At 39.7% G+C, this 14,907-nt stretch overlaps 2 protein-coding genes across 14 annotated transcripts in view; one reads left to right on the forward strand and one right to left on the reverse strand.

The window, feature by feature from the left end:
- Positions 1–8,320, reverse strand: part of PRKN (parkin RBR E3 ubiquitin protein ligase) — a 1,379,176-nt gene extending 1,370,856 nt beyond the window's left edge. For 3 of the 4 annotated variants that reach the window (XM_055391408.2, XM_019029889.4, XM_055391406.2), the window contains exon 1: positions 8,170–8,320. In XM_055391408.2, the coding sequence (XP_055247383.1) occupies positions 8,170–8,176 (7 nt within the window). In that variant the 5' untranslated portion in view covers positions 8,177–8,320. The remainder of the gene's footprint in view (positions 1–8,169) is intronic. The other variant, XM_055391407.2, reaches the window with a different exon arrangement.
- PACRG (parkin coregulated) overlaps positions 7,442–14,907 on the forward strand; it is a 576,157-nt gene continuing 568,691 nt past the window's right edge. For 3 of the 10 annotated variants that reach the window (XM_055391409.2, XM_055391414.2, XM_019029894.4), the window contains exons 1-2: positions 7,637–7,787; positions 8,668–8,899. In XM_055391409.2, coding sequence (XP_055247384.1) covers positions 8,744–8,899 — 156 coding nt within the window. In that variant the 5' untranslated portion in view covers positions 7,637–7,787; positions 8,668–8,743. Of the gene's footprint in view, positions 7,801–8,032; positions 8,158–8,339; positions 8,900–14,907 lie in introns of those variants that run through there. The other 7 variants (XM_063707991.1, XM_063707990.1, XM_019029891.4 and 4 more) reach the window with 6 other exon arrangements.

Genomic DNA, 14,907 nt, shown 5'->3' on the forward strand with positions numbered 1-14,907 from the left:
TTCCCATCTGATCCTATGAATTCAGACATATTCATGTAAAAACGTCTTTATATATTGTCACATGTAATTATACAAATTTGGTGAATATCAACTGTCTCATGCAGTCTACACTTGTCTGTGGTCAGGAGCCCAGACAAGCAGCACCTCAGAGAACACGACCTCACTTGTGCTTAAATCTGTACCTCTCACACTCTGGGAACTCACCAGAGAGCTATAAAGGACTTTCAGGAGAAAGGAGGTCGAATTTCAAGGGTGGAGAGAAGACCCAGGGCACATGGAATATTATTCTTAAATCTGTCTAATTCTCCAAGGAGCAAACCTAACTTGCCCCCATCCTCTAGCTGCCCAGAGTTCAACATTCCTCAATTTTGTTTCAATGGAAAAAAAAAATTGTAATCAGGACTGGATTTGCCTGGAAAAAAAATGCAGAGCCAGGGACTACAAAGATTTCCATTGCAGACAATTCCCAATCTAGGGAATGTCTCCAGTAGGAGCTGTGGTGAAGCCTGGTGTGTTCCGGTCAGGCCACTCCTGTGATAACCCTCAGAAACATTACAACCCACAGTCAAGCCCTGTGGCAACAAGTAAGGAAGAAATTCACCTGTTGTTCAGACAACCTATGCTCCTGTGAGCTGAAGAATGAAATATTCAATTCCAGCTTCTGAGAAAATCAAGGAATGTGGGAAAGAAAAAAATGAGGGGACAGAAAAGAGGGAGTGCAGGTAGATGTCAAAAAAAAAACCCAAAAAACTAAAGGTTGACCTCAGAAACACAGATATTACAAATGTTCCTTCCTATTTCTCCATTTTATTAATACCAGCAAGTTTCAGGTGTCTACTTCCTATCATTTCATGATCTGGAAAATGGATCTACTCTGCAGGTACAATAAGCTTTAAAAATGACTATGCAGTTACAGAGGGCTTCATCACAAGATCTTATTTATGCACTGAAACTCCAAAAATATCTCACAATAGGAGTAACTGGCGTATTCAACAATGATGTAAATAAATAATAAAAAGTCTCAATCAGGACACCAATATTAACTCCCTAATCACCAATTTTCCCCCTCATTTGATGAGGGTAGGAGTAGAGATGTGCAAAATGGGTGAGGCTGCTAACTATTGAACATTATCTCCTCCAAAGTTAAGGGCTCTCATGTGAAACTTTATGGGGGCCTCTGTTCAGGTCTTGCAGTAAAAGTAAATTGGAGAGAATCATCAAGAAGCCATCAATACCTTAAAAATACACACAACTGTCCATAGACGGTCTTAATATGTGCCTAGGTATATGAGTCATGCAGATATCTAAGAGGAAGAAACTATTCTGCACTATTCTGGGTGACACGATATCCACAGCTCTGATGACATTGTTCTCTCCACACAGAGAAGAAACTATAAATAGAACCCTAAGGATCATGTTCCACATATCAAAGAAGGAGATACAAACTATTTTTGGAATACAAATACACTTAAAGCTTTAGTAACATGAAATAAAACACCTGTCAATAAGAGACATTAATCTATTCTACAAAAATAAGAACTTTTTAAAAAGAAATATGGCCCTTAATCAGAGATGATGTAATGACATATCTAATCAATGTCAACACCCTGAGAAAAGCCATCTCCTACCGCACAATTACCCTGCCATTCTCAGTCAAAGACTGTCCTCTATTAACACATTATCTGGACTTCTTTCCTTTGTTTTATGGAATGAGTTTATAGACGCTTGTTCTCCGTAACTAGTGATTTCAAGTATTCTGTTTTATCTAAGAAGTACAACGAAGGTCATGAGAAGTCCTCTATTAACACTTTATCTGGACTTGCCGGCACTAGTGTAACTATTTTCTACAATGTTCTATTTCATAACTTTCTAGTACTGCCACAGACATCTTTCTAAAATACAACCTGTTCCTAATGCTCTTTTGTAGATAATGGTTCAGTGACTCCTCCCTATCGCCAACTTTAAACCCACCTCCTTGACAAAGCTTATGTGGTGTGCCTGCAGCCTCACCAGATACCTTTCATTCTATTCTCTTCTCTCCCCTCCATGCCCATCTAGAAGGCCGCGTTCACACCTAGTTAACTCCTACTTGTGCTGCAGGACAACTGGAATGGCTCCACTGGGAAACAGTTGGATCTTCCAAGCTCCATAGGCTGAGTTTTCCAGTACTTCCTTGTATAAACCTATATTATGATACCCACCTTTCAGGTTTGTAAATCTTTACTTACCCCTTCTAGACTATGAACAAGGACCTGATGAAGGGTAGTTACTAAAATGTTGGCTGACTCTAAAGGAGGTGCTAATTGCCTCACACTAAAAAGAGGGTGAGAGGTGACATGGAAAATTTCACATAAAGTTGGTGCCATTGGAATTGGATCTTGAATGATGAACAGTAGTTTTCAGATGTTCAACAGAAAGAAAGGGCATTCAGATCAACGAGAATCACATGAACAAAAGAAACATGAAAAATCACATGTTGCAGGCATGTATGTGTGTGCTGATATGCACATACATCTTTCTAATTACTCTTCTTCTGTGGTGGTGAAGGTGCAATCTATACCACCAATATAAGCCTAATCAGCCCAACTAGGCCACAAACTTATTGGGAAGAAATGGTCATTTCTGTGTACCTTCCCCACAGGCAATATATAGACAAATACAACCTATGTGTACCCATCCCTACCCAGCACCATCTAATACATATGGTATAAAGAAATGACACTGAAATAATAATCATAAATACCTATTCATTCAAGGAAAAAAGGTTTCTATTTGGTGAAAAACAGACATTTGAGTTAACCTGTTAAGAGTCCTAGGTAATTAGGAAATTACTGGGGGAAAAGAATCCTATTACTGTAATTCCTTTTAACCAAGATTCTATCCTACAGGATGAAGTAAATAAGCCAGGGAGGTGAGCTGCAACATAAATCAGCCGACTGTCACATGAGTCTCTTTAATATTACAAAATTGAGGGAGAGAAACCATTCAGATTACTACGAAGAAACATTTAAAATGAGCTCATTAAATGCAAATTAAAACAGAAACATTGAATAAGCACTGGGCTACAATTAAAGGCTGCAGAAACAGCAGGTAAGAAACAATTTTCATTGATCAAAGAACTAAAAGCTAACAGAATAAAGCATTTTGCATTAAAACTGCTTTCATGAATATGAAGCATTTCGAAGTAAGAACTCTTTTTTTTGCATTTTTCAAAGAAACTTTGGAGGTAGGAATGGATTTACATATCTTAATACAAAGTACTTTCATTGTATCATTTTCAGGCAATGAAACTATGAGGTTTCAAAAAATGCAGACTTCAAAAACATCCTCAGAAATAGGGCCAAAATTGTAAAGGGCAAAGGGTCATTTTAGAGCCTTTGGACCCAAGGAAGAACTATTATATAATTACATAAAATCTTCTACGCAAAACTTTAGTAGAGCCTATTTTTGACACAATTTTACCTCATTATAAACAGAAGCTTTGGGGTACTTAGGCATAGAGCTGGTTTTCATCAACTTATCAAAATGGCAGGGCAAAGAGCAGTACACAGTATATTCAACTAGAAATATAAATTGAGACTTTAAAATTCACTGCACACAAGCTTGAAAACAAATATGCAGAGATGTGTAGCCAAATGGTGAAGTCGGAATATACATTCCTGATGGCAAGGGACTTTTTCTGTTGTGTTCCCTCATTTCCCTGGCACCTAGAGCAGTTAAGGGTACACAGCAGGTGCTGGAATCACTGGATCTGCTTTTGCAAAACTAACGCACTATAAGATGAGAATGGAAAATTTTCTTCTAAATTAATTTGAAAAGTTAAAAGATACTGTTTTTCATCTGTCAAGACGGCAAAAATAAAAAATCTTCGATGGCACATGGGAGGAAATGGGCACTCTTATACACACCGAAAGGGAGGGCAGGGCCACCAAGGACAGTTGTGCAGCTTGTACACTGAAAGGCGCTACACCTAGGGTGAGAGAGAGGTGGGGGACTGGAGATCCAGGAGGCGTTCTGCTAGTGAAAGCTGAGTCAGTCTCGGGAAGGATGTCTTTTGGTAATTTTCAGCCCAGAGGGGCAGGGCAGCTCTTTACTACCATGTTGTATTAGTGGAGGCTTTAGATAGGCTTGTAAAATAGGGCAACTTATTTTTAAAAAATTTTGAAATACCTAGGAAAATGTAAAATCTACAAACTCTTTAACTCAAATTGTCATACGATTTTTATTTTACATCTATGCTTACATGTGCAAGTAAAAAAGATATGGCCACAAACACTTCTGACAACAGTTGTCTGTAAACCTAATGAGTGCTTATTTATTGGTAAATATTTTCATAATTAGTGTATCCTATAAAAGACTAGGCAGGAATCGCTGTGGAGTGGATCTGGACATGCAGATATATAAATTCTCAAAGAGATGCTAAGTGAAACAAGGTATAGAAGAGACTATGTTCCAATGAATGGTTTTTGTCAATCAAAAATCTTAAAAGTCTAAGACACTGAATGTGTATTTCAATACTGACAACATTGTTGTATATATAACCATGAACTCTAATATCTGCTGTTACTCAAATACCTAAATCCAGTTCTACAGAACATTTAGAACATACCACAAATATCCCCACTAACATTCCATTTTAAACACAAAGAATGCTCATTTTTAAAAAAGTCAAAATATATTTTTAATAGAGGTACCAAAAATTACATTTTTCTAAATTGAATTCTTTTAAGCTTTTCTATTCTGCTTTATATCGTCTTGAAGTCCTTCTCCACACTTTCCACAAAGGCACAATTTTTAACCGACTTCAATTAAATTATGTTTCTGCAGCTGCCTGGGTCAGGGCATTCAACACATCAATCACAATCCAGGTGGGAAATGTTAAGTACTTTTGAAACAGTCCTCATGCCAATAAGGGAATCTTCGGTTTTGAGAAAGTAAAAGGAAGGTACATTTCATTAGCAGTGAGGTCACAGTCAGTCCTGTTTACTCCTATTCTACCAGGAAACCCATCTTTACGTTTCTCCTTAAAGTAAGCCAGGATTTAAATAAAGTGTCAGAATATTATTCGCAGTAAGGTTGAGGCGGGAAATTAAAGAACAATAAAATTAAAAAGAAAGAGAAATAAGTTTTCCTGTTTTAGGCTAACTTGTCCCAGAAGCAGCAACAGGCACAGCCCAGACCCAGGAAAAGTCTTGATAATATTATCTAATGTGCTCTGGAGACTCTCCCAGCACTCCCTCAACACAGGGAGAAGAAAAACAAATTTTCCTTTGTTTTACAGAATGAGTTTATAGACTCTTGTTCTCTGTAACTAGTGATTTCAAGTATTCTGTTTTATCTAAGAAGTACAACGAAGGTCATGAGAAGCCTGAGTAGGCCTGAACTACAGCTGCCTGGGCACCACAGTGAAGGTTATAGGATAAGCCTGTGCCCAGGCAAACCTAGATAGCGAACATCTGGGTTGCTTGGCAATGGTCATCTGCAATCCTGTCTTTGTCCTGCCTCTGTATCCCTGCTTTCATACCACTGTAAGCTTGCTTCAAGCTAGCCCACCTCCGTTTGTGAAGTGTGTATAAAAGTCAAGTACTGTCTTTATTCTGGGCCTAGTCTTTTGGATGTGAGTCAGCTGGGCCTGAGTACACTCAATAAAGATTCTCCTGTTTCAACCTGAGGTCTCCCTCATCCTCCTGAATCCCGCAACAAGGTGAGTGTAATAGTTATAGAAAGCATAGGCCTGAAAGGAGCAAGCTTTGAGAAGCACTCTTACCTTTAACAGAAAATCCCAGATACATACTATTTACATTTTACTGATCACTGGATAAAGTCTATAACGTCTTTCCTGGCTCTGAATTTTTGTCACAAAAACACAAAACCCATCACTCCAAGGCTTCCTTTTAATGGTTTTCACTTTCACCTACCTTTAGCACTGTTCACCACACCCAAATCCCAAACTGACCATTCAGATGTTTACTGAAATGTGGCTAATGAGGCTGGGCGTGGTGGTTCACGCCTGTAATCCCAGCACTTTCAGAGGCGAATGCGGCAGGATTGCTTGAGCCCAGGAGTTTGAGACCAGCCTGGGCAACATTATGAAACTCCATCTCTACAAAAACTATAAAAAAAAAATTGGCAGGCATGGTGGCACACACCTGTAGTCACAGCTACTCAGGAGGCTGAGATGGGAGGATCACTTGAGCCCAGGAGTTGGAGGCTGCAGTGAGCTGTGATGGTGCCACTGCACTCCGGCCTGGGTGACAGAGACAGAACCTGTCTCAAAAAGAGGAAAAAAAAAAAAAAAAAGACGTGTCTAATTTCAGAATTAGGCAATGCAACTAGTTGAATATTTTATTGCACATTGTCCATGATCTTATATGTAAGGCACATTTCCTAGGGAAAGCAGGCATGGATTTAATCATTTATGTTGTACTGCACACTTATTTGCACTATGTAAAACCATGGCTGGAGTGAGAGAAATAACACTTTTAAAAACCAACCTTATATTCTCCATGTCATTACCAGTAATTGATAACTGTTTAATCATCAACTCCAAAGATATTTCTTCCTTATTGGAAGAATTCCAGATAAAACTAAACAGAACTGTCCAAACATATTTCATCCTAATAATTTATATAATCACTTATTAGGTCATAACTTATAACTGAGTAATGTTCTTTAGATCTTAAGTGCTTGTCTTTATATAGCTTTACAATAAATCTGTTTCTCTTAAAATTATCTGTGCACTAGATTAAGTTAAATTAAAATAAAATGTATTTAACTGTCTTCAAAATAAGGTATAGGCTACTTTCTTCCTGTAGACTACTGACAGCACAAATATTGGAAAATCTCTTCTACTTGGTTTTGATTCAGTTCAAACTTGTGCTTGCAAGTGAATCTTACTTACGTAAATGTCACCTAAAAAGAGCTCAAGAAGACTCATAAAAAATACTTTTTTTCGTAATTTGATTAACTTTCAAGTCATTCACCAAAAGTCAGACCATGCTAGAAAGGGAAGAAAAGTTGGACAACATTCTTGTTTTACCACCAAGACAATGCCAGTTAGCTGGCTTGATTCTCCCACTGATGGGGATAATGTTTACATTTTAACAATAACTTCATAAATAAACAGACGTAAGAAGTGTTTTCAGTGCATAAAGATCATATATTTTATAAATCCACCTCTCATCTTTCTTCTGGACAGACCACATCTGACTTCGAACGTACTTACTGCAATCAAAAGTGTTTTGTAAAGGACCCTCCTCAGGAATAAACAAGCTCGCTAAACCCTCCATACATAACCTGGAGAAACCTCCACAATAATGAAACCCCATCTAGCACTGTTTTTTAAATATATGGTGCATTTCCATTAATTTTCAGGGATAGCCCCTAAAGTAACTTTTGGCTCAACAACCCTGGAAGAGAGGACCTTTGCTCATCTTACACATCAAGTGTTCATGAACAACTCTGATGCCACTAAGTTTCGTTTACAAACTTGCACCTCGGTCGTTCTTTTACAAAAAAAAAAGTTATTTTGCAAAAGGCAATAGATTTAATCTTGGCTACTATTTACTCTTAATGTTTCTTTCATCTCAGCCCTCCAATGAGAAGTTTAAAAGGAAACATCCGAGGGAGCAAGAAGTTTAGATCTATCTGGAGGAGTTTCTGTGGAGCCAGCCACCCTCACCAGGTGCCTTCCATTAGAGTTTAATGCTTTGCTGGGGTTTCCTGAAAGAGCCCCACAGAGAGTGGGTCTCGATGGGTCCTGAACCGCACCACAACCGGCCAGTGAGGTGAGAGGCGAAGGTGAGGGGCGGCGGCGGGGCGAAGGTGAGGGGCGGCGGCGGGGCGAAGGCTTCGGGACCCCACACGGTCCGGGGGACCGCGAACGAGGAGCGGGGGTGCGGGGCCGCCTGGCGTCCCCGGTGAGGCGGTCTTCATGAGAACGCTCAGAGCAGGGGCGGGCGGGCGAGGGCTTCGAACGCACACACTGGGGCCCCGGACCCGCGTCGCTGAGCTGGGGAGCCCGGCGGCGCGGGCCGGGGACGGCAGGGGCACTTTGGCCCCGTCATTGACAGTTGGCACCGGGGGTCCTGGTCGGCCGAGGCGGGGCGTGGCGCCATACCGGGGCGCGGGACGGCGCAGAGAGGCTGTACCTGGCAGGTACCCACGTACCTATCATGGTCACTTGGCAGGTAGCGGCTGCGGGCCAGGAACGGGCCTATGCGCGCAGCGGCGCCAGCCCGCGCCTCCCACCAGCAGCTCTCCTGGGTTAAATCCTCCAGGCCTCCCCGCCCCCGCGCCCGGCCCTAGGAATGCGCACGCGCGGAGGGTACGAGGCCCAGGGCCTGCTGGGAGTCGTAGTTCTAACGCGTAGTTTCTCCTCACGCCTCCTGCCCCCAGCCCCCAACCGCAGCCCTTTCCGGCTTCAGGCCCAGGAATCTTACGTCATCGGGGGCGGGGCTATGCGCCCGCAGTGTTGACAAGTCGCTTAGCAACCGGGAGGCTTACCTTTGGAAGCTTGTTGCAGCTCTAGCCACGGTCCTGCCCTCTTCCCGCCCCGCCCCTCCCCTAAACTCCCTTCACCTAGGAGCTGCCAAACATCTGGATCAACCTGGGCACTACGAGGGGTTGAATTTCTACCATTATCGCGCCTTTGATATTTTTTTCCAGACCTCCTGCTCACATCCGTAAAGCCCACTGATTCTTTTACTACACTTTTTATGAGAACAAGACATTTTCTAGGAAGATGGTGGCAGAAAAAGAGACCCTGAGCTTAAACAAATGCCCAGACAAGATGCCGAAGAGGACCAAGCTGCTGGCACAACAGCCGCTCCCGGTGCACCAGCCTCACTCCCTGGTTTCTGAGGGCTTCACAGTCAAAGCCATGATGAAAAACTCAGTCGTAAGTGATCTTCCTGAATTAAATGCACTCGCTCCGAATCAGGGGACACGAGATTTACAGAGGTTGGCCAGCCCTAGGATGGACTCTGAGCCCATGTCCTGGGTGGTCTTTGCCAAAAAAGGCAATTACTTGGCAAGTAGCAAACGGTGCCCCACAGTGTGTGGGGGGCAGGCTAGGTTGTTAGAATCTTGGGCAAGTGATATACTCTGCCCATTTATAAGCACCTTCCTGATAACTTATGGTTTCTGGACCGCCCAAAATTACTCTTAAGCTATTTACACGAGGAAAAAAGATCCCCTTTACTTACTAATTCCTAACTAGCCCCACTCAGCAAAGGGCCTTATAGAAGGTGAGTTCTTAGAAATCATAAACTCTTGCAAAATTTAACATGAGCTGATATACAACTGGGAACATAAACTCATTAAATAATCTATAATGAGAAATTTCTTCACTTCAACCTAGGAAATTTTAGAATATCCTAGCATTTACTCTAACAACACTTGTCTCTTACAAAATGATGTCATCTTGTTAGAGTACTGAAAGCCAACTTAATATGAACACTGTTTCCTGACAGGCCTTTTAAGATGATATGCTTTAAACAATACAAGCTTTAGCTCATATATCTCTGCTACTAATATAATTCATATTTCATCTCTATTATTTGTAGTAATAAAAATAAAATATTCTAAGTATCATTAGAGAAAAAAGATTAAAAATATATACAAATATTTTAGCTGTCTGCATGATAGTATACATTTTTTAAACCTTCCTATTTGTTAAATAGCTTTACACTTGGTATGCTGAGACAGATTTTGCTACTGAGTAAGCACCTGTCTGGGAATGAGGCATTAAATAATAAATGCAGCTTTCAAATTTGTGTAATTTACACCCTGGGAATATCTGAGTTATTACATGGCAATTCATTATGTTAAATGAATAGTGTTGTTTACCAGTGTCACATTATTTCCTTTGCTTATAGGTTGCAAACCTGATAACTTATTCCTAAATGACATACTTAAAATACATGAATGAAACAGATTACCTATAGACCTCTAGGCCAGGTTCACATGTGGCTATGCAAAACGATATCCTAATTATTGGGAAGTGTGTCAGGTGGTTTACAGTAGTTAAAATTCTTGGAAATGGACTAAAATTCTGCTTGTTGTAACTAATTCTTTTTCATGGAATTTCACATAAATTGGTTCTCCTAGGAGTCAAGATGATGCATTTATCAGCAATACCATAACCATTCAGGTTAATCATTTAGTTTTTCTTCTACACAATATTTACAATTTTGATGTTTTTTAATGTTATACTTTAATTTTTTTTTTACTGGTTGGGGTTCTTTTCTGTTTTTTCCTAAACCTGTATTCATAATTCTTGTATCATATTAATTCTTTAATATAATCTTACACCTAAAGAGATAGTTCTGCAAAATCTGATGTTTCTGTATTGCCAAATGTAATAAGTATGCCTACATGACTTAAAAAAAAACATTGATTATGAAGCAGGCTTCTTTATAAACAACTTATTTGAGATCCATTATCTTCTCTTTTTATGTTCTAAAGGAAAATCTTGTACTAGCAATACCTCTCTTGCCATTGGAAATCATAATTCTTAAATGCAAACATTATCCATTCATCTATTCATTCAGTCAACAACTCTCTCTCTCTCTCTCTCTCTCTCTCTCTCTTTTTTTTTTTTTAATACCCAATATTTGCTAAGCACAGTTCTGAGGATTTGGGATCAGCAAAGCAAAGTCCCTGCCCTTAGTACTCCGAGGAAAACCAAAATAACAACATTCAAATCTTGATAAAAGAAAGCTAGACAATACCATTTATACAAAATAACTTCAGTGGTACAGGAAATAAAAATTTTCAATTTCATAACCAATATTTACATTTCACCATTTTTATCTTTAGCAGTATAGACTTCTCAGCATTATAAGGTGAAAATATCCTCATCTCTTTCTGAAGGTGTATTTTGATTCAGGATGTGTATGCCAATTTCCAGCTTTTCTTAATTGCAACCTCATGCTCCAAGAGCCAACACCCTCCAAACCACTTTTCCAGTTAGATAAGTCACCATTCCAATGCTCTTCCACCTAAAACATGAAGAACTGTATATATCATAAGGAGTTATACAGAGATTCCTGATATTTCTTTGAGTGCAATAGTGATACAAGTACATAAACTTGATCATAAATATGTTTCATCAAATGGGCTGTGCAAGCAGAAATGCTTATTTAAACAATCTGGATATGAGAGTGCAAGATTATTGAAAAAATAATGATAAATGTAAATGGCAAAATTTTTAAAATCTCAATGTTAGCCGGGCGCGGTGGCTCACGCCTGTAATCCCAGCACTTTGGGAGGCCGAGGCGGGCAGATCACGAGGTCAGGAGATCGAGACCATCCTGGCTAACACGGTGAAACCCCGTCTCTACTAAAAATACAAAAAATTAGCCGGGCGTGGTAGTGGGCGCCTGTAGTCCCAGCTACTCAGGAGGCTGAGGCAGGAGAATGGCGTGAACCCGGGAGGTGGAGCTTGCAGTGAGCCGAGATCGCGCCACTGCACTCCAGCCTGGGCGACAAAGCAAGACTCCGTCTCAAAAAAATAAAAAAATAAAAAAATAAAAAAAATAAAATCTCAATGTCAAATATTGTTCTTCAATAGAAACTAGACTTTCTTTCCATGAAATTTTTTTTGCATTCTATAAGAAAACAAGCATCACAAAAGCCCTGCAATGAAATAATATTCAAATTCACATTTTTATAGTGCTTGCCTATAAAGAGATATGAGATACACAACTTGAAGATTTCATAGTTCATTTTCCTTTTAAAGGTCTTGTTTGGGGTGTGATAGAGCCCATGACCAGAAACTAGTAACCCAGTATTTTGTTGTCTTTATCTTGTCAGATACTTTCTGTGCTGAACAAGCTTATCATGAAGCAAGTTAGAAAATCGACCCAGGGTTATGGTGACAGAGAAGTTGAGTTCAGCCTAAGCTTTCTATTACAGCTTTCCTTCTCAAAAGACTATAGATGCTTTATGCTCAAAGTTTAGGGGAATGGAATAAATAATTTTTTTAATATTAAAGGTTGAGTATTCCTATTCCAAAAGTCTGAAACCTGAAATGGTCCAAAATACAAAACTTTTTGAGTCTTGACATTACACTAAGAAAACTCTCTTTTGAGCATTTTGGATTTCAGATTTTCAGAACTGGCGTGACCATCAGTATATAATACAGATATAGTCAGCTCTTTGTACAGATTCTACCTCCATGGATTCAACTAACCTTGGATTGAAATGTTTGGGATAAAAATTTTATCTGTATTGAACATGTACAGACTTTTTTTTTTTAGTCATTATTCCCTAAACAATAGAGCATAGCAGCTATTTATGGAGCATTTATATTGTTTTAGATATTATAAGTAATATAGACATGATTTAAAGTATATAAGTAGAAATGTGTAGGTTACATACAAATACTATGCCATGTTATATCAGGGACTTGAGCATCTGCAGATTTTGGTATCTGCAGGAGGTCCTGGAAGCAATTCCTCATGGAGACTGAGGGACGACTGTATTCCAAATTTGAACAAAAAACAAAAACAAATCCAAAACACTTCTGGTCCCAAGCATTTCAGATAAGGGATAGTTCAACCTATACTTTACATGTATAGTGTGTTTTATATTTACCAATCATGTGCTCATTTAACATGTAGTGGTAATCATCAATATTTATAAATTATGTATTAAAATATTAATTTGGCTTCTGTAACACTGACCAAATAACAATAGCTTAATTAAGATGGAAGTTGTTTCTCTCATAATAAAAGTTCAATTTTGTAGGCAATCCCAGGAGGGTGGGCAGCATTTCCCCATGAGGCAGGTGCAGGGGCGTAGGAGCACGTTTGTTCTTTGCATCCTGTAAAATGACACCTGAGACAAGGTGGGCTCGAGACCACCAGGGTCAAATACCTGCCCTCAAGAAGGAGGAAAGTGGAAGCAGAGAGCTTCCCATTATGTGCATGACCCAGACACAGCACCCCACTTTCATTCCCATCCAACTGGCCAGAACCTAGTAATAAATACACCTACATTTTCCCTTTTTGCAAAAGCCTATGAAAGCTTGACCCATGAAGCAACTCCCAGGCCCACGTACCTGTCTCCTCAGGAAAGGGATGAAGGAAGCTATGTAGTTCCAAAAGGGCATCATCTCCAACACCTACTTCAGGTGGAGGAAAGAAAAGTGGGTATGGAGCAATCTGCAAGAATGAGGCAGGAAGAAATGAAGAGCAAGCAGCTTCATTATGAGGGCATGTCCCAGAAACAGCAATCCTCACTCCTGCTCAAATCCATTGCCAAAACCTAGTCTTATGGCCACAGCTAGTTGCAAGAGAGGCTGGGACATGTAGTCTTTAACTGGTAGCTCTGTGTCGGGCTCAAACTCGCAATGTTTTATTACTGTAGCCAAGGAATATTGGGGGATAATTAGAAGTGTTTAGCTCAAGTGCTAAATGTGCTACATTATTAGTGAAGAAAAGGAGAAAGACAAGTAAAATAATTACAATACAAATAAACAGATGTCACTGGCAGAGAAGTACTAATGATGAAGGGACCAAGTGGCGATGAACTAATGGGGGCCCTCATCACCTTTTGTCTAGGTTTGTACAATATCATCCACCTATCAATTGGTTGACTCCCTCAATCAATTATCAGTACAATTACACTAATCTTTCTGGTACAATGTTCTGCTTCTATCACTATTCAGAGCTTTTGGAGCTTCCCAATTCTTATAGAAAAAAAGTCAAGATACTTCCCCAGGGCCAGCAAGGTCTTGTGTGATCTAATCCCATTCTGTGTTTTAAAATTTCATCTCCCACTGTTCTCATTTGCTTCAGTCAATCTGAACCAAGGAAATAACCTCATATTCTTTATTTTTGTGTTTCTGTTTATGTTGTTCCCTTTGCTCGAACACCCTTCTCCCTACATATCTGCATATACAAATTCATTCTATCATCAGGTAACACATATCTATTGATCACAGACTATGTGCAAAGCACTGTTTTAAATGCTAGGAATTTAGCAGTCAGCAAAAGACAGAACACATGCTGTCAAGAAGCTTGTATTTTTGTGGCCAGCAAAATGCCAACTGCTTTAAGAAGACTTCTTTAATTCTCCCTTCCTGTCACCCACATAGAAAGTTATCCTTTATTCATTGTGTTCTACTTTGTATTATGGTCATTTATGCTCATGTTTTATTTCCTTATGTAAATTCTGTGTGAGGGCAGTATCCACATCTAAGTCATTTTTTAATCTTAACCAGAACCTAACAGTGTATTCAATAAATATTTGATGAATGAAGGAAAGCAATTCCACCCTTTCTTCTTATCTCATATTCTCCTACTTTCTTATAATTGTTATTTGTCTCTATTTTGAATTTTTTTAAGCCATCCTCTCTAATTGTGGAGCCCAGAAGCTCCCTTTAAAACTTGAGAAGGCCGAATCATGGCATTCGTCACCTGAACCCCTCAGGTGGCTCCCTGCCTCACTCAGAGTAAAAGCTAAGCTTCCTCTATTGGGAAGGCCCTGTGTGATCTGCCCACCCTTGCTGCTTTATGCAAATCTGTTGGCCCTGCCTCCAGAACTCATTTAGTGCCACGCCTTTGCCCTTCCTGTTTCCTCTGCCTGAAATGCATTTTACCCTGTGTGTCCTCATCTCTTGATGCTTCAAATTTCTGTTTAAAAATTAGCTATTTAGTGAGCCCCTTCCTGACCACTCTATTTTAAACTTCAGACTCTTAACAATCCCTTCCATCCCTGCTCCAGCACTCCCATCTCCCTTCCCTGTTTTACATTTTTCCCTCTAATGTTAATTTAGTTGAGTCTGTGTTTTTCTTCTACCAGAGAGTAAGCCCCAGAAGGGCAGGAATTTGTTTATTTCACCCATTGCTGCATCCTCACCTCAAGAAAAATTTATGGCACATAGTAGCTGCCATTTAT

Source organism: Gorilla gorilla, chromosome 5, assembly GCF_029281585.2.
Source record: "Gorilla gorilla gorilla isolate KB3781 chromosome 5, NHGRI_mGorGor1-v2.1_pri, whole genome shotgun sequence".
Classification (NCBI taxonomy): Eukaryota; Metazoa; Chordata; class Mammalia; order Primates; family Hominidae; genus Gorilla; species Gorilla gorilla.